General features: G+C 34.8%; 1 protein-coding gene across 1 annotated transcript; it reads left to right on the top strand.

Moving 5' to 3' along the window:
• The first annotated feature begins 9,961 nt into the window (after positions 1-9,961).
• On the top strand, positions 9,962-19,563 carry LOC116254438 (CDP-diacylglycerol--glycerol-3-phosphate 3-phosphatidyltransferase 2-like). Its single transcript, XM_031629831.2, has 7 exons — positions 9,962-10,576; positions 15,346-15,443; positions 15,553-15,603; positions 15,734-15,847; positions 16,832-16,888; positions 16,967-17,052; positions 19,106-19,563. The coding sequence occupies exons 1-7, from the start codon at positions 10,165-10,167 to the stop codon at positions 19,224-19,226; spliced, it is 939 nt and encodes a 312-aa protein (XP_031485691.1). The 5' UTR covers positions 9,962-10,164; the 3' UTR covers positions 19,227-19,563.
• The last annotated feature ends 1,871 nt before the right edge of the window (positions 19,564-21,434 follow it).

Below are 21,434 nucleotides of genomic sequence, written 5' to 3'. Positions count from 1 at the left end.
TTGAATCCACCTTAACATACATGCAACTTAGTGTTGCTTTTAAATTAAGAAAAGCATTATATGGGCTGAAACAATGTCCTAGAGTTTTGATACTCTAGGTTGACTCATGCTTTAGAAGACGAAGTATTCAAGAGATGTTTTTCTAATGACTCTTTATTTGTTAAATTCAATAACCAACTAACTACTCTTGCTCTTGTTGATGTTGACAACAATTATTATGATAGACAATGATATAGAAACTCAAACCAAGTGAAGAAATACTTGCATATGGTGCTCAATATAGAAGTCTTGGAAAGGCTGAAATACTTTCTAAAGATTAACATTAAATACTTCAAAAGAGTACATATTTCTCATAGAGGAAGTATGTTGCTGATTTGTTGAAATAGACAAAGAAGCTAAGTGTGAAGCCTATGAAAACACTAACAAAGGCTAATCACAAACTTTGTCAAAGTTGAAAGCAAGCTTGTTTGAGATACAAGTCAATCTCATAGGTTAGAGGGCAAACTAATTCACCTAACTGTTATAAAGCCATGTTTACCGAATGTAGTCGATGAAGTGAGTGACTTCATGTACAATTCTCAAAAATGTGCTTGTTGAAGCTATTGGAAGAGCTGATCACACTAATGCTTGTGGCTATATGGTTGTAGCTTGTGTAGGAAGTTCATTGGGTAGAAAATCTACAACAAGGTCCTATTATTTGTCAATGAAAATTTGGTGAAACATAATAGTGACAAACAAAAGATCATTTTCAAATCAAGTGCAAAGGGGAATATTGAGTAATGGCTACTATAACATATGAATTTACCTTATGCAGGACACTTAGAAGAAATGTATTTCATATTCACATTCCCATGCCAATGCATTGTGACATAAAAACTACAATTCTCATTGCAACATAACTTGTGTTCAATGAGAAAACTAAACACATGGCAAATATACTCTTTATGTTAAAAACAAAGTTTAAAACAAGGAAATCTCACCTCCCTTCATTGCTGGCACGAGTCAACCAATAGACATTTTTACCAAAACTATATTAATGACTCAACTTGAATTATGTTCTGAGCAAGATGGGGACATAACTTTTATCTCTCTCAGCTTGAGGAAGAGTGAAGAGTAGAGTGATTTTTAGAATTGGTTACTTGATTCAACTATCTCGTTTCTTGTAAAAGACAATTGACATCTATATCTTGTGGTGGTTATCGTTAAAAAAATATATATTAAGTGAAGGTTAAGATTTATCTTTTTGGTGAATTAGCTAATAATACTGCTGAAATTAAAATATACTACTTCATCCTCTATATCATAAAATGTACTTTTGAAACACTTCATCTCAAAAGTATAAGCATGCATTAAATACAAAATTGAGCATCTTGAGATATCTGGTCTTGCTTAATTTAAAAAAATGAACTAAAGTCTACCTTACCCTATCATGGCTACATATATGAAATAAAGTGTCATATGACATCCTATATTGGGCACCTAAAACACTCTTAAAATGTGCCTAATAAGAAGAATATTATTTTCTTAGAACACATGTTCTTATACTACATGTTTTGAGAATTTCTTTTTTTTTTTTTAATCTCTCAAAAAACATGTTGTTTTATGAATGCCACTCATAGATCCAGCATGAATTAAATGCTGCACCATGCCTTGTCCTTTGAACAAGAACATGATGCTATTCATGTATTCTAAACACAATGTTCTTCTCCTTGTCAAGCTACTTCTTAAGCTTAAGAAGATGAGATTATACCAAAGAGAGTTATTTTAGCATTAAAAAAAGAAGAAGGCAAACTCATATGCTTCTAGAAACTCATGATACTTCTATTGCAACAGTTAAACTCTATGTAATTGAACTTAGATAAATTACTCACATAAGATTTGGCATCTAAATATCATCACTTATCAGGTCATCTAATTAGACAATGGAGTTGAAGTCAGATTTTATTTAGTTAGATTTTTGACCTTTTCACCAAATCTAAAAGAACAAACTAAAGATCAAATTGATTATTGAAAATGTCAACTCTGTTTCATTTCTAGATCAGAACACATCCATGACTGTTTTCCTCACTAGTAGACAACTTTTCTCATTACCAGATAAGATATAAAAGGAGATGGTAGCTAGTCCAACCGGGGGCTGGCACATTGGTTTATACCAGTATTGACTGCTTACTATTGGTTTGAGTAGCATGGGTGTCATCCTCTTTGTATCAATAGGTGAAAGCCAATGTACTGGCTAATATATATTGGAGGTTGTACACTGGGCACCGATGCAGCTCTAAACCCTGACGGCAAAAGAAGCACAGTGAAATACTCCACCCACTTACCAGAGAAAAGATGGTAACACTTCTCGCGATTCCTTTTGCACATGGCAAACTAGCTGGGCTTGGATGTCCTTGCTTTCTGCAAGTTGTGGATGTTTCAACTCATTGAGGTTGGCTGAATGGAAATACTTATTGAACATAGTTTTGAACCTTTTTTTTTTTTCAATGAGGCTGCAACAAGTTGAACTTTTATTGGCAGAAAAATTGTAAGGGTTCAAATCTCATGGGCGCCATCCTAAGTGCAAACCTAATTAGTAGATATATGCTTTGAGGTAATTGAAACCCAATTCCATTGCAAATCTTAATTAATTGGAGAAAAGATCCCTGAGGGGGTTGAAGCAACTGATAGAGCATGGCTGATAAATGGCTAGTCTCCGTTTCAAACTCCCGTGGCATCAATACTTTGTACTGCAAAAGAGGATATTCAAGTTAAAGCAAAGCGAAAGCGTCAACTCAAAACACCAAAAACAATCCTTTGAGGCTTTGACCTTCACGTTGGCAGGAGGATTAACATCATGGTCACTTGAAATTAATTAAAGAAAAAACTGGCTAATTTATTTACTTTTAAAATAGTATATTTATTTAAATTTATTTTATTAATAATCGTATCAAAAAGCAACAATTCACTAGACGTAGAAATTCCTGGATGGATCATAACATCATACCAATATAAACTAAGTCAATGTATTGTAGTTTTTTAATCTCTCTTCCCATTATTGATTCACCAGACTATCATTATCTTCTTTTTTTTAAAAAAAAAAATGGCAGACTACATTATCGATGCGGTCTTATCTTCCTCACTCTAGCTTCTTATATCGGTCGTGACGTGCATGAGAATTAAATCATCTCTTTTTCTGGCTGACTGTTCATCAAGAATCTATCTATTTATCGATTTTATCTAAAAATTGCAGTCCTTCAATCAGCTGAAGAATGGGATTTAGAGAGAGAGAGAGAGAGAGAGAAAGAGAATATCTCCCCAAACTATTGAAAGAGATCTGTCTCCTGTTTCCTTCTCCTTACAAAGGAACGAACACATGGGTCTTTCCATTTCAGTGATTTGTTCGAGAAAATTGAAAGCAACCCATCAGACCAGGGAACTCATGTTTCCTTCTAACGATGTCAAAGTTTCCGGTTCAAGCTTCTAACCTACTCTGGAATTTAGCAGGAATTTTGCAGCGCTGGGGGTGTTTGATTGCAGGAAAACTTCAGTTATAAGAACGCTTTGTTCCATCAAATCCATTCAATTTGGTGATCGATTCAAGGGTGGCGTATGTTTTCATTTCTGATTAAATTATTTTAATATTTTAGCGACTTTTACTTTAACTCTTTTTTATATATATTTCATTTGTTTATTAAATGATATTTTTTTTACTTAATCCACAACATGATTTAACAGAATTAATAGGCAGTGTTCCTACAAACTGTGTGAGCGCCACGCAAGTAGGGAACATAAGAACACTTGACTGCTTTGGTAACTCTTTAGAGATCCGGTCAGGAGAAAAATATAAGGAATTCTTGTGTCTAAGTCTCATAACATTGATTAAGCGTTGACTTAAATAACCTACCACAAAATATTCTGTTAATTAAAACTTGTTCCTTAATGAAACGCTGGTATAGGGGTCAATATATTAATATCGGTGGGGACCACTTTTGTTTTAAATGTCGGTGCGTATCAATGTATTAATAAAATTTAAATAATTCAAACTAATTTAAAATTTGAAATTGTTTAGTAAACATCGTGTCATTATGCGCTGATATGTATTCGAGTGAGTAGGAGGAGTACGTCATCCTACCGTCCATTTGAAAGCCGAAATCTCTATCATGCATTCTGTCCCTGCAGAATACCTGCATGTTTTTGGTGCCTAGGGAAGATGCATCCGCTATGCTTCTTCTTGCATATAGTTTTTCATGTTTCCAATGTGAGACGAAAACAGAGATTTATGACGTTGGGAACATTAGTTTGTGATGTAAATGGATCGGATTTGGCATTACAGAACTTTATCACAAGTTTTCTTCCATAATTTGTTCGGATGGGCCATGATGAGCATTAGATCCCAGAAGGGGTGAACACGAGCCAAGTAGAGCCTGAGTTCAGTCAGCTCGAGCTCGGCTCGACTAATGAAACCTCAAGCTGGACTCGACCTTGAGCTCGATAATAGCTCGACAGAAGCAGGTCGACTCGACAATTATGTGTGGAGCTTGAGCTCGAATTGATTAAGGCTTGACAAACTTATTTGAATAGAATCGATATTCATTGTTACGTGTTGAACTTGAGTTCGACTCCATCAAGGCTTGACAAACTCATTTGAATAGAATTCATATTCATCGTTACATGTTGAGCTCGAGCTCGACTCAATTAAAGCTCGAGTTCAACTCGACAGTTACGTGTTGAACTCAAACTCGACTCGATTATTTGAACGAGTCGATTTATGAACTCTAGCTAGACTCATTAAGCAAATGACTCGGTTCGAACTCGTTGATAAGATGAGCTTTAACGAGTCGAGATCAAGTAGCTCGACTTGTTGTTATATCTCAATTTTACATTGAATTAGGTTCACGTTTTTGTGAAGATGTCTATGGTTTTGGTAACATACTGATCCAAGTACATTACTGACCGGAAACCAGATCCGTGTAGTCAGATCCCATAAAGAATCGTCCTAATCATGACCTCGTAATGAGGATCTCAAATCCCTATTTTTACACGGTAGTAAAATCCTACCTTTACCACGTGAACGTCCCATATGAGTTTTGGACATGTGATTCAAATACATCCTATAATGTACAACAAAGTACGTTGTTTGAAATAACAATCCCAATAAAAATGAATATAAATCAATATTATATAATAAGATTTAAAATTTTCCTTATTTATTGGATAATGAATGTGTCACATCCTTATCCGTTCTTTTCTTATTCCCTCTTCCAATTTTTTATGTGGATAAATGGACAAATGATGAGATTCTAGTTTAATGACTACCTACCCATAACTTGGGCATTCAATAATAATCACATGTTTGATTTAACCTATGGAAGAATATTGGAGTATACGATTTATACTTATTTAAAACTCTAACATCCCAATATCATGTTAATAATCACTAGGATTTATAGAAAAAATGTGTTGTTTGCTCAGTTTAAAATAGCTCAAAAAACCCAAATATATATTCGAACAGCCAACAACTAATTCCCAGGAAACAAAAATAAAAAATAGTGGCACAATGAGCCGAAAAGACGATTCCCAACTTTGTTTTCCCATTGAAAAACGAAAAACAATGAAGGTAAGAGGCTAAGGGCACATCTGAGACATATTCCTCCACCCATTGTGTCACACCCTTGAAAATTAGGGAGAAATTTCGACTAAGCTTTGTTTTACTGGTGTGTGATAAACAGGGAACATTTGTCTCGAACATTTCCTTTCCACCACAAAACAACCCTTGTGGATAGGTCTTCGTGACGTTATGTCAATCTTTGTCAAGAGGTCCTATCAATGGAGAAAATAAGTTTCCCTTTGATTGGTTGAAGCTTTACTGGTGGGCTGGTGAAATTTTGATCTTTAGTTTAATTCATATATGGGTTATACTTCTTATTCAATCCAATGGGGCACTCTTGATAAACCCTTTCCTCTAAATATAAAACAATATAATAATCACCGACATGCACACGTATATATATATATATATATATATATATATATAACCACATACTTAGGTTAAGGATAAAAACCAAACCCTTTAATTTTTTGCTAAAAAATTATTTTAAACAAAATATAAACATCCCAATATATTTAGGAAAATATTTTGATTTAAAATATGCCTTGAATCAAGTTGTTTTTATGAGAAATGTTGATGCTATGACAGCCATTCATTTTTGCTTATTACAAAAATACTAGTAAAAATAAAAAACTGATTAATTAAACATATATTTTGCATCAATCTATCCTTAAGATCATATTGGTAAGGTTAGATTTTTTTTAAAAAAGAGAACAATTTAAATATCATATTTAAAGTGTCATGTTTTTATTAATCACTATATATATATATATTGATGAACGCCTATATTATTAGGGTTGGTAAGTAGGTCTCAAATAATTTATATACAAGATAAAGTTGCGTATTTAAAAAGCATGCTTTGACATGATTTTGACTTAATTTAAGCATATAAATGCATCCATTTTTTTATTAGTTGTACAATCGTACCTTGGTTTGAATAGATATTATTTACCAAATTTTGACAAAGAATTGTTCGAACACATCAGGCATGAAAATAGCCACCTTTAACAATTGAATTATCACAAGCTGTGTTCTCGTCAATCGATAAAGAAGTAGGAATTATAAGGACATAGATATGCAGGAACTAATCCAACACATTAATGAACTGTGGTAAAAATAGAAGGATGAAAGACTTAATGCCATCAAAATTTAGTTGAGACATTTGAAATATTTTGATGTCATGTTTTCTACACACACATATATTTATATGGTAGAAACCAGACAAATAGGTCAGGGACAAACCTGCTAAATATAATATCTAAAGTATTTTGTTTTTTAATCTAACTTGACCAGTATGATCTTAAGGACAGGTTGTTGCAAAATATGTATTAAATTGATAATTTTTTGGGTTTTAATAGTGTTTTTATAATAAGCAAAAAATAATGATTCTCATAGCATCAATATTTTGATAGCAGAAAAATCAACAATTTTCATAAAAATAACTTGATTCAAAGCATGCTTTGTATCAAAATAGTTTTTATAAATATATTAGAATGTTTATATTTTATTTAAAATAAAATTTTGACAAAAAATTAAAAGGTCATGTTTTTATCCCTAACCTAAGTGTTTGGTTTTACCAATTTCTCTCTCTCTCTCTCTCTCTCTCTCTACTCTCTCTCTCTCTCTCTCTCTCTATATATATATATATATATATATATATATATATATATATATATATATTGACACCTTTAGTCATGCTTTCTTTTTTAGCGTTGGGCTCATCAAATTATGTGTAGTTTGGAAATGAAAACCAACTTATAATTATTTTCTGAAATCAAATTGTTTATCATAAAATTTTCAGACAATTATAAGATAAAATAAATAATTTAGAACACTATTCAGATATTTGTCACCATGCCCCAACAACCATATGAAACATGTCTCTTTTGTCTATGATACAAAAACTGATTGGAGCTATAAATACTGTCTAAACAATGCCCACACCTTTGGTGATGTCTAATATAATTATATAATAATTTTCTTAAAAAAGCAAAATTTAATATATTCTTGTAAAAAAATAATCCTCCAAAAATAATATTCTTTTGGTACAAGTCTTAATTGATAATTTATTATATGTTCAATTGGTTCCTTTGAATACTAACTTTTTGGAATGGTTTGGGTTTAGAATACATTATCCTCGCTCACGTGCATACTATTATTATTGCAGTGTGTGATGTATCTCTTATCTTATAGTCTATTAAAAGAAGACACTGGTATGCAAGTTGAAGCATAATAAGAACGTCTTCTAAGGCACCAAAAGCAACCCTAGATCCTAAGGGGAAAGAAGTGAGGGTTCGGCCTTCACTCTGCAGAATAGCCTCCCGCTCACGCAAGCGTTGCTCACACCAGCCTCACAAAATTAATTTAATATATTTGTTAATGTTTTGATATATTTAATTGTTATACATGTAATCGTCCCAACGAAATTAAAGGTATTGAATGAGTGCCACCACCAGAAAAAATTTCTGGCTCCGCTAATGCTTGGTCGTGTAGTATTGTGATTCATGAAAAAGTTGGACTCAAACCAGGAGGTTTTTTGGGTCAAGGACAAACTGAAACAACAAATCTCCTCTAGTCAAGGGATGCATTGAAGAAATAAGGGAGCAAATGTTGAGCATCAGCCAAAATAAGTTTTATGGTTAGGGATGTCAAGGGATCGGATTTGAATTATAGCATATTTGGACTCCAATACAAATGACTTTTAAATTCACAATCCTAATATTGTCATCATCCTACCTGTAAATTCGAATTGGAACCTAAATCCCACTTTTAAATTCACATTTGAATCCAAATACGACTTTCAAATACGCAACCAAATCCAAACTGCACTATATGTTAACAACCGACTTTTGAAATTATACGATATTCAATTAAAACTGAATCCGAATTTAGATCGGAATCCAAATCCAAATCCAAATACTATTAGATATTCATTTAAAACCATGTCTGAGTGCAGTCACATGTCATTTGAACTCAAATCCTATCTGATCCAATTTCTTAATTGGATGCCATTTTTTTTTTCATATCCTACTTTTTTGAAGTAGTTTGGTTGGTGTAAGCTATCTATTTGAAAGGCTACTCAGCTCCATGTGCGCCTAATGGATGATGTCCTTTAAATTACAAAAAAAAAAAAAATTGTTATGAAGCTTGAAAAATGCATGAGCAGATTTTTATGGGGCTCTTGTGTATCCAAATTAGGGTTTCAAACTTTTAACAGGGGCCAAAATAATTTTTTTTATATAGGCTAAATGATTATATATATATATATATATATATATATGTGTGTGGAAAAGCAAAGCCCCCATGAGGGCATACTGCTTCTTCTCCATAGCATGCCAAGAAAAATTTCTCACATAGGTAGGATGTTCATATATCTAATTTGGATTGGATATCTGGCCGAATCATTTTGAAAAGATTGGATATGAAAAAAGAAAAATTAACAACCAGATTCGGATTGAATAAATGACATCCTATCAGATTTGCATTCGGATATGCATAAATAGACAAATAGATTTAACCATTTTGAAAAGATTGGATATGAAAAAAAAAAATTTAACAACCAGATTCGGATTGAAGAAATAACATCCGATCAGATTTGCATTCGGATATACATAAATATTCGAACAGATTTGGATTTAGATTTGGATCAGATTTAGTTTAAAATAAATATTGTACATCCAATACTCTTACATTTTGAAAATCAGTCAAATTTGGTTCAAAGTATTCAAATTCAGATTCAGATATGAATGTAAAATCGGATCCAGATTGTAAAACCAGATTTAAGATTTGGATTTAGATATGACATTTCTTTGTTCGTATTCGAATCCGAATATCCAAAAGATGGATCCAGTTAAATGTATATTCGATTTTAAGCAATTCAAGTATAGAAAAAAATTAATATAGGATAGATTCATATCTAAGAAATTACACTAGCTCAAATTCAAAATTTACGTAAATATCTGATCGGATTCAGATTTAAATTGGATTTAGTTTTAAATATATATCTTATATCTAATACTTTTAGATTTTGAAAATCAACCAAAATTTGGATTTAGGTATGATTGCAAAAACTAGATTCAAATGATGAAACTCGATTTCAAAATTTAGATTTAGATATGACCCTTCTTTTGTTCGTATTCGAATCCAAATTCAAATAAAAAATATGTAAATATCAAAAAAACGAATACAATTAGGTTATGTTTGATTCGATCTGTTGACATCCTTATGTTCCTTTCTATAAATTATTTCAACTAATTTGCGGTGAATTGTAATTTCTTAAACATCGAATGGTTCATCATAAATAAGTAAACGCTTTGTGGCTTTCCATAAAGTATATCAAAAAGTTTCAGATTCGCGCTCCGTTGCGTCCACTTACGTTGCACTGGATCCGTTCTCCACTGGGCAGAGACAGGGGCACCTCCGATTGCGGATATTCCTTCCTTCTCTGTCTCGTCTTCTCCCTCCTTCTACACCTCGTACCTTCTTTCCATCTGAATCGGCCATGGCTTAGTTTCCAGTCCACCACGCTCACAGGAGACACACACACACACACACAGAGGGAGAGAGAGAGAGTGATGATGCTGATGAAGGCAGCGGGCGTCGCCAAGGCGCTATCATTCTCTATAAATAGCGGGAGATGTTCATGGGGTCTTTCCTCTGCCTCGTCCTCTTCTTCTTCCTCGTTATCTGCTATAAATAGCAGCGGTACCTGTCGCCTCGTCCTCCTCCCGAGGAGCGGCTTTTGTTGCTTCTCCACTCGTAGGGGCGACGCTGCCACTAGGCAACCCCGGCTTTTATCCTCTCCACGTGGCGGCTATTGCCTGCGGGCTCAGCGGCCGCCCATCCCGAGATTCGCATCCGCCATGTCTGCGCGGGACAAGAAGGACGATGAGGATCGGCAGATTCAGGGGGGTAGTTCTCGGTTGCTCACTCTCCCTACAATCCTCACTCTCGGCCGGGTTGCTGCGGTGCCGCTCCTCGTTGCAGGTGCGGTGTTCTCTTCTCTGTCTGTCTGTTTTTTTTGGGTTGTTCTTCGGTTTGTCGTTTCTGACATTGCAGAAATTGATTGGTGGAACGTGTCTCTGGGGCTCCATTTTTAGCTTGTGTTCGGTTGTTCTCGACAGGGCACGAGAATGAGGGTCTGTGGAAGTTCCGGTCATTGCTTTGGATTTTTATCTGATTGGGTTGTGTGTTTGGATCTTTGTTCTTGTGACGTAAGAGGTTTGTGAAGATTCTGGTCTCGCTTGGGAATGCAAACTCTTTTTTCTATTGATATGGTTTTTGGGGTTTCTTGTTTTCGTCTACGGATTGTATTCCTTGCATTGATGATGAAAAGGCTTTATTATTAGATCAAAACAAGGGTAGCCTGCTTGTGCTGTTTAAGTTGTGAGAGGAATGGACAAGGTGATGTTCAGCAAGTAGAACATCATATAGGCGGTTCATGTAATTGGCAACAGAGAAGCAATTGGAAGATTGGCTACTGCTTTCTTTGCTGTCTTTGGGTAATTCAAAAGAAATACCATGATTGTGGACAAAGAAATAAAACGATAGATGCTTCCAACATTGAACCTTGTATTAAGGGGACAAATTTAATTTCAAATGCTGATAATGACTATATGCTATATGTTAGAACAGATTTTGTCAGTGGCAAGAAAACATATAATGCGTATGTATAGCTAGTTGATTTTGATACATGTACGTACGACTCTAAAAGAGAGCAAGAGGTTATCTACTATAAATAATTTTCACGCAAGTAAAATGACTTTAAGAAACAAAAAGGCAGTGAAAGAAAGAAATATGCAAGTATAGAGTATTAGGTATGATTGCAAGGCAAGGATGTCCATTGAACTATATTCAAATAAGTGGCATGTGCATAATATTCTATATGCACACAATCAATACTTGCATTCTCTACTAACAATAATTTTTCATGTCCATGAAGAAGATGTTTTTGCACATGATGCTAGCAAAATGAAATAAAAGGATAAAACCATCGAAGGTCATAGATGTAAACAACAATTATACACAAGAAAAGCAAATAGTTATTGGCTTACTGCAAAAAAGATTGTCAGATAATGCTAAACTACTTTCAAAGAAGATGTTGACAAATGGAAAATTCTTTTTAGGCAGATACAATAGCCCATCAAGATTATTGTTATTTTTAGAGAGATGATGTTGATACAACATATAAGAGAAATAAATATTACATGCCATTTCCTTTATTTATTGGTGTAAAATGTAAATCAACATAGAAGAAAGGGATGCATAGTCAAAAGAAAAAAATGGTTAACTGGCTCTTTCAAAAATGGGTTGCATTATATGGGTGGTCAAGTTTGAAAGTCATTTTTAAGTTTTAACTGATCAAGTTCTTGCAGTGAGAGCAACAATAGAAGAAGTTTTTCTAATTATGGTATGTACGTGTTGCATTAACACATTTTTACAAGATTGCCAATATATGTTGGCAAGCTATCAATCACAATCAGCATTTTAGACACTTGTGGGATGTGTGGTTTTTCAAGCTAGTGATAATTAAAGAATTTGAAAATAAATGGAAGGAAGTGATCAGTTCATATCCCCATTTAGAAACTATCAAATGAACAACAAACTTATGGAAAGGAAAAGCCCACATGCGCTAAGCTATATTCCAATGATACTTTCATGATAAGAATGTTTACAACTTAATAAAGTGAAAGTATGAATAATTATTTTAATTTTTAAGAATTGGGTCAATTCACATACATATTTGAGTGACTTTGTTATTAAATATGAAAAGACAGTGGGTAGGCATTGACAGAATAAGAAGGACAAGAATTTTTTTGGCCTGCTTAAGTTGCACACACATGCTTAGAGAATCTGCAGGTGAGTTGAGAGAAATATAATATTAAGCAATTCAAGGAAGATAGTTGGTATAGATGGAGTTTGTAAGAATACATAATGTCATTTGATTATTGCAATAAGCGATATTAGGTGTCAGTGCAAATTATAGGAATCAGTGGGTGTTGTTTGCTGTCATATGCTATACTATTGAATGCAAAACATGTAAAGAAAATTGCCTTTAATTTGTGGATGAGATATGTCAAGCAAGGTGTTGGAAAGTCTTCTTCAACTTTCCACACATTGTCAGTTGCAAACTTCTTCATTTATAAAGAAGAATTTTCTTTAGTTTGAGGCAAATATGTGCGTTCATGAAACATTGACAAATGATACATGTTATGACTATGCATTGGGTGTCTTTGATAAGCTGTTAGAACATATACAAAAACATGAAGATTGAAGATAAAAGGATCAACAAACATAGTTGCAATGCCGGTCCATGAACGACGCACATCTGCAACAGTAATGAAGACTGAGGAACTGTAAAACAAATCGTTTCACAAAACCATTAAACCAAATTGCCAAGGTTGTGCACAACAAAAACTTATATTTTGCGCATGAGGATTTATACCAGTAAATGAAGTAAATTCATATGATATTTATCTCTTATATATTGTATGATACTAGGTCTTCAAAATAACAAAAATTTTGACATGCTATTACATCTGCTTAAAAACAATTTTCTACTTGTCAAGATCTTATCAACTTGAACTTCAAAATAGAAATCTGGGTTCTCATCCCTTTTTTCTTGTAGTTTAGCAATCTTTTTCATAGTAACTATTTGTCTTATTAGAGATGCTTTATAATTATGACTTACTGAATGCCTCATGTTCCCTTCCGTTAGCCTCATTTGTAAAACATCCATGGCTTTCGATGATTTTATTGCAAATTCGACCATAGTATCCACTATGTTTTTTTGAGGAGTGTTATCTTCTTCATTGACTTGTGAAAATGATTTTTGACAGAAAGTGCAAGTAACTATGTCTACTTATTCATTACCATTCAAACAACACTTATTCTTATTTAAATCCAGTTAGGCGGGCATCCATGCCTTGCAACTACATCTGGTATTTGCATATTATTTTACTTTACTACCCTTTTGTTTCTTAAAAATCATTTTTTTAATACGAAAAATGTTTATAGTAGATAATTCTTCACTTCCTCTTATAGTAACATATACATTTTTCAGAATCACTTAGTCCTGCATATGTATTGTAGTAGTCATCTCTTTTCGTTAGTGGCAAAATTCATTCCAACATATGACATATATATTCACTGTCAATATTTGGAACTAAATTCGTCCCCTCTACACAAGGTTTAATGTGGAAAGCATTTGCTGTCTCATTTTCATCATCCATATTAATCCCTTCTTCTTCTATTACTATCATTCAAACTATCATTATTACATCGACATGATTACTTTCTTCTCTCCATCGGAACAAGAGGGTGGTTATGCTAATTGCTAAACTTGTGGAAGAGATGAAATATAACCAAGGTGTATCTTTTTGATCAGAGGTTAAATCAATCATCAGAAGAAGAATTAGGTCTTTCACATTCAACTTAGAAAAGTTCATTTTTGCATGGTGATTCCAAGAAAACGTACTTCTATATCAAAAAAGCATGTTCGTAAAAATTTTTGGAAGAGAAAGGGATATTGGGCAGTTCATCACAGAAGAAAGGACTCACTGAGCTGGGATCACTAACTAATACTAAGATAATACATTTTTACGTCCCCATGTCCCTCCTGGGTAACAACTCCCTAGCTTGTCATGGGGTTGGTAGGACCGAGTCAATCATGTTAGATATACCCACTCCCATGAGCACTGCTCGTGAGGAAGAAAGAATCTTTTATATCCAGATATGGTAAGAAAATCCCCTCGGTTCACTATCCCTCCCCATGAATGAGTTGGCTATACACGAGCGGCTACTTTGTTCTTGCAGGCATGTCCAACTTCATTGCGACATTAAAATCTTTAGTGTCGCAACTGTACAACATATTTGAATAACTTCCTAGCATAAAGTCAACAAAAGTTTGTCATGCTAAGTAAATAAGCTAAAAACTATTTTTCACAATTGTAATGAAAGGAATGTCTAACACACTTACATTAAGCACATAGAAGCATTAAACATAAGAATGTTTAAACCAAAACGATTAGTCAACATGGTTCTAATATATATATATATATATATATATATATATATATAGAAAGAGAGAGAGAGAGAGCACAATTGCTACTTTCATGTGTATATCATGTATATTTTTCTACAAGTAAAGGGGAAAAATATAACAACAGTGATGAAAAAATGAAACTGAAGGCATATAAAACAAACAGTGTATGACAGAACATGTCTCAAGGAAATGCAACAAGCCATCATAAAAGTGCAACATCATCGTTTGGGACTTTTTTTCCCCAAAATATCATGTTTGCCTTCTTCTTTAGGAACAAAAGTAGTTGAATAGAAACAGGGATGAAGGGAAAAGGTGAATCTGAGTATTTTGTATGTCTCACGTTTTGGACCATAAATAGTCTTCTCATAATCATTTGCAAAGAATGACTTAGCAAAGTTATCTCCTTTAGCATTCCAATTTGTAGTATGAAACTCTTAAGACACAGGCTTTATGGTAATGCTTTGGAATTACCATATTGTGAACTTCCAGCTTTTCTTCTCCACTTCCTAAGAAGTGTAAAAGGGTTAAGGTTTATAAAGCTTCCAGGATAAGAAAGCAGAAAGAGAAGATCCATGGAGCATAATGAAGCCTGTGCAGAAAGTCTAGCATTTCTGTCGTTCTGTATATGCTTCCTTTGCATTTGATTGTTTTATTCTTTTTATATACTTTTTTATAGAGTGGATGTAGCTGACATGTTTATTTTTCTCACTAGCATTTTATCTTGATCGTTGGTGGGCAAGCACAGCAACAACTGGCATCTTTCTTGCAGCAGCAGCCACAGATTGGCTTGATGGTTATCTTGCCAGAAAAGTATGCTGACTGTTAGACATTTTATGTTAGAGGTTTTGTTTGGAGAATTGGCTTGTGAAATAATGTTGTGCTTCAATATCTTTTATTTTTCTATGGGAATCAACGTCAGATGAAGCTGGGCACTGCTTTTGGTGCATTTTTGGATCCTGTTGCTGACAAGGTAACTCTCTATTCAACTATTCTCATATCATATTCTTTCTGTTGCAGTTGAACTTAATGCCACTTTAATGTCTTATTACAATTATTCTCTGAATGTTTAATGAATGATATATTTGTGACCATTAATGCAGCTTATGGTGGCCACAACATTGGTGTTGTTATGCTCCAGGCCTCTGGAGGTTGCATTATTTGGACATGTGCCATGGTTGCTAACAGTACCTTCAATTATCATAATTGGCAGAGAGGTCATTCTTAATTTTTATCCGATGTAACTTGCAAATTTCTAGATACATGCATGAAAAGTGGCTTGTTTGCATATCATGTTTGATTGATATAATGGGAAGATCCTTTATGACTTTTATCCTTTGTCACTTGTGGTTCTTTTCCTTTCCCTTTTTTTTGCTTTATGGTTCTGGGTAATGTGACTATTTCTTAAGTTGCATATTTTGCTGTGGTTTGATATAAAAGTTATTAAGAAGAATGTGTTTCCATCCATGATATATAAAAAAAAAAGTAGGTATTTAAGAACCTGATCTGGTCAAACAGGACACCTTTTAATTTCGCGACCAGTTGACACACAAATTAGGCCTCTAAATTGCCTGCTAACTGGTTGCAATGCTTCTATTAATGATTTTCTTGGTTCTGGCTTGCGCCAGTACACATAATCATCCTTAAATTTCCTTAGGGTGCTGGAAATGCTACCTACATCTGAAAGCACGTCTTATATGTGTTTATGAAACATGAATCAAAGTATTTCCAGCGCATGTTGAAGGCACTAAAAGTGAGGGGCACATTTTCCATATCATGGGCAAAGAACTTCTGTTGTATGTGCTAGTTGCAAAATCTCTTTCCTTGATATGATGAAAAACATTTCCTTTTAAAATCTTTGTCCAATTTAATGTTTGATTACAATCTTTTGTGATTGTCACTTCCCAATAGAGCAATTCCTTCAGGTATGCTTGATAATATTTGATGCCATCCAGAAACTTAGTTGTTCACTTCTTTCCAGAATGCAGTTATGACACCTTGCTGTCTTGTAATTATGCAGTTTATTTTAGCTAAACAGCTAGTATATTTTCATTTCAGAATTGTTTCACTCCTAGAAGATTGGTTTTTTCATTACCTTTTTTAGATTATTTGATTGCAGTTTCATTCTGGGTTCCACTTGCAGGCCATTCTCACAGTTTGCATCGTTTGAGTTGGTAATTTGACTTCATCATTACTTGCAGATTGCCATGTCAGCAGTAAGGGAATGGGCAGCTTCCCAAGATACGAGTGTGGTTGAGGTTCTTTTAATTGTACCCTAGTAGGCATTTTTGTTCTTTCTGTTATATACTTCTATCACTAAAAGAGTGTAATATCAGGCTGTTGCGGTCAGTAGTTTGGGGAAATGGAAAACTGCAACTCAGATGACTGCACTCACCATCCTCCTGGCGGCGAGAGATAGCAGGTTCTGCATATCACCACTCTTTTTCTTTTTCTTTTTTTTTTCTGTTTAACTGTTTCTTAAGAAATTTATAAAATGGCTCAGTGGCCTCCATTTCATTGCCATTTTTCCTTCAGTGTTCTCAAAAGTGACTAGAAAGGTGTCTAAGATTTCAGGCTGCTTAACTTCAGTCATTTCAAGATGTGTCACACAGAAATCATTGGATTTTCACATCTCTTTGACTCAAATTTGGGGTAAATAATAAATCTGGAGCTGCTAATGTGTCTGATCTGGCACAAATGGGTTGGCCCTAATCAAGCCACATTAATAATAGTTGGCCACGGGACAGCTCTGTGACGAGTTATTGTTTGGAGATTTTTCAAGATGTGATTCTTCTTGGTATCAGAAAAATCTCTAAACTTGAAAAATGAAAAAAAGAAAAAGAAAAAGAAAAGGTAAGGTCTTTTAGTATTTTTCTTGCCAAACATAAAGAAACACATAGAAAACATTCTTAAAAAATAAAAGAAATAAAAGACATGCTTAAAATTTTGAAAGCAAGTTAAGGAACTTTTTGAAGGTCTCAGAAAATATTGGGGTTATCCCTTGATAATAATATGATGTCTTTTGTTTGTCTTAATATTTCAGAAATATCACAACATTTTGGCCTTCAAAATGGTAATAAAAGTTTCATAGTTTCAAAACGTTGGAGGTATTTGTGACTACTGTCCGTGTAGTTATCAGGGATCAAGATTCCTAGGTCTGACTATGTAAACATTTCAAGCACCCAAACCTGAAAAACCAGGTAGCCAGGTCAGATCTCTTCAAGAGCTCCGTCAATGTGTTTGTCTGTGTGTATATATGAGAGAGAGACAGAGGGAGTAGTTGAATACATTTGGCAGAAGCAATGGGTGGATGTGGGTTGCACATTGTTCTTGTAGAAAGGGAGAATAAGGTTCTAGTCTTATCTTCGTGTGCTCATTTTGTTTTAATATGAGAGCTGGGCCTGGAAGTGCATGCCTGGGCTCGCTGATTTGCCTATTCTGTGTGTTGGTTTACATGTCCAGTATACATTGCTCAAACACGAACCATTCTCAGTAAATTGGAAATCAAGCAGGCACAGGCCAACTCATTGACAGGCTTAACTATTTTCCATATTTTGTTTATTATACGAATCGACTTGCCATCTCTTTTCTGTGTCTAGGTAGTGTCTTATATGCAAAGTCAAATCATTGTACCTTTCATTTTCATAAAATCCTACCTGTAATTTGAAACTTGATCTTTATGTTGATTTTTGGTTTGGGGGCTATGGAGATCACATCTATATGGTTACTCATAACTAACATCACAGGCATGAGTTCCAGCTACATGGTCCCTGAGCAACCACTTCTCTCTGCCTATCTCAAGTGTCTGACCGGAGCTATCACCTCCCTATGCCTGTCAAAGAAAACCTCTCTTAGAAAAGCATGTGGTCTCCACAAGGGCCTAATGAATGGCTCATCAGACACGCTTACATGCTTCCCCCAAGCATATCTGTATTAACAACGGGCAAATGGACAAACAGTGTCATTATAAGGAAAATGAAATGGCAAGAATTTTGTGCTTGCTTTTATATATATATATATATATATATATATATACACACACACACACACACACAATAGGTTTTTACAAAGAAGAGTTACCTCTGAAACATCTTTGATGGGATTATAAAAGTTTGAGACTTTTGTATAGTATTATTGGTCTATTGTGCTCCTTTTCTCTCCATCTATTTCCAAATGGAAACAAAGGCCTATGCTCAATGGACTGACAGTAGGGAAAAGATGCCGAAAGATTACTTCAGCTAATAGGTAACCTGTTCAATATTTATATTTTTAAGAAACAAGAGAACTTGGTTGTTTTTAGCAAAATGAGATAAGGAAAAGTATTTCATGAAGATATGATTGTTGGAATGCTCATCCTTTGCTATAGGCTGCTTTCTAGCACATCTATGTGCATTTGTGTTACTCCCTTGCAGAACAACATGACCACATTTTTACAGTCGATGCTGATTTCAACTTTTCTGCCTTATGCCATGCAGTCAGGGTGGTCCAAATGGATTAGCTACTTGTGGAGTTGCTCTGTTATATGTGTCATCCGGCCTCACCCTATTATCCTTGGTCGCGTATATGAAGGGTATCTGGAGAATACTTCTGAAGTAATTGAACTTGCTTTTGAGAGAACTGCATCATCAGATTCCCTTCAAGAAAACCATGGGCAGGATTATTTTTTGTTGCACCAAATATGAGATGAGATAATGGGTTATTAGAGAGATTCTATTTCTCAACCTTCCGCAGTTTGATATTTATCTTCTGTAGCAATATTGCTGAATCTGATTTGATCATTCATTATCCTGTATAAGCTTTTGTCTAAAGGATTTGTATTTATTTGCTATAAAGAAGAGCGACGTGTAAAACTTTGGGGAAAGAAATCTTACTGAATAGAGAATAATGTCATGTTATTGCAGTTAATGAAGTTTAAAGATTTGAAGCTCCGCAATGGTTAACCGTGTTCTTTTCCTTCGTAAATGTTTTCCATTGTGTTTTCATAAGTCGTCCTGAACATTTGCTGTTGTAGCTTTTTCATATTCATAGGTGTTATCAGAAAAGGACCCAATATTCAGCAAATTTTCCTCTCCGGTGCTGATAGACATGCCTCGGCTGCACGTATCTTACAGAATACAAAATATAAGTGTGGGATTTTGATCTGGTAAATGTTTACACATGCCACATTTCTGATTAAGATTTTACATATACAAGCTCTTTCAATCATTTCATGTTGGTCTATGCGGGGGGTGTTTCCATAAGGCGGGAGGAAAGGAAAAACAGAATTATCCTGGTAACTTTATTGCATTTTGAAAATGATTGAGCAAAGTGAGATTACACTTCATATTGAAAACGTACAGACTAGCACCACATGTATAAAAACAGCAAAAATTTGAAGACGTCAAAATAAAAATAAGGAAACTTTGAGGAGCTGGTGTAGGCATCTGCCCACAAGTGGCTCGACCAATGGTGAGTGGGCACATGACCCCCCAAACTTTTAGAAAACTCTACAAACACATATTAATATATCAGTGTCATTCATCTAAAAACCAGTAGTAGGTACCAGACCTCCGCTAAACTATTGCTTTCTTCTTCTTCTTCTCCGTCTTAGATGCGATCCAGCAACCAGACCTTGATCCATCAGTGCCGAGCATTAGTCAACCGAGACGGATAGAACATTGAAGAAAACACAAGGACATGGAGAGAGTGACGGCTGACCACTCCTCCTGTCTTATTCTTGAGAGGGTTGGGGTAATGGATAGCATTTCAAACTCTCGGTAGCTTCAACTCTTGTGCTACAAAAGAGGGAAGAGGATGGTGGTGGAGGACACCGATGTGCAAGTTGAATTATAGCAAACGCATCATCCCGAGACACAGCAAGCAGCCATAGACTTTAAGAGGAGGGGGGAAGGGGAAGGAAAAGGCTTCGGCCTTTACTTAAAAAGGCAGGTTGTCGGTCTAACCAAGTTCCTCCACTCATATGCCTTTGCCTATAGTTTGCTCAGCCATGCTTTATTATGTTAATTGCAGAGCACAACAGTACTTCTGCCGTTAATTTGCAGTTGGCACTGTGAGGGCAAAGCAAAAAAATTCTGGTTAAAGGGCATTAGTTATAAATTTTTAAAGAGCACCAATACATAAATAAGAAAAATTGTCGTCAAGTATTAATATAAAAATAAGCAATTTGTTTTGGGTCTCTACGGGCATTTCATCCACACAGAGCCTATGCTTATCTCCTCCTTGGTTCACTGCCATTTGAAAACAATGGCGAGACGCAGAACAAGATCAGATCAAATGCACATATACACGCTCTTTCTCTCTCATATCGTGCAAAATAAAGGCTAACGTGGCTAGATTCTAGACTTATTGTCCAAACAAATATTTTCTCGGAGATGTGCACTAGATAAGGGATGTGTAGGCTATCTGCACGTTTGGTTTGATGTGGGCACTTGCCCACACCGGCTCATATAAATTCTCTCATTTTCATATTGATACTTCACTGTCATTTTACTAATTTATATATAGGCACCCCTTCAAATTTAAAATTCAAACTACAAGAACTCTTTGGCCAGAAATTTCTCGCTCTACCACTTTGCAAGGTGGAAAGATCAACCACATCGGTGCATCGATTTCCATTAAAGAAAGAAGAAAACGTATTTACGTTAGGAAAAAAAGTACTGTGGGAGTCGATTTTTACCCTTTTACGATACAAAATTGATAAGAATAAGATCCGATGCATGGTGCCTCCCCATGAACTTCAATAAGGATTCAGAATTCAGGAATTTTATCAATTAAGTGTAACCTGTTGATCTCAGGAACCACTGT

This window comes from Nymphaea colorata, chromosome 5 (genome assembly GCF_008831285.2).
Source record: "Nymphaea colorata isolate Beijing-Zhang1983 chromosome 5, ASM883128v2, whole genome shotgun sequence".
Classification (NCBI taxonomy): domain Eukaryota; kingdom Viridiplantae; phylum Streptophyta; class Magnoliopsida; order Nymphaeales; family Nymphaeaceae; genus Nymphaea; species Nymphaea colorata.
The sequence above is the reverse complement of the archived record's forward strand: the minus strand, read 5'-3'. Positions and strand labels throughout refer to the sequence as shown.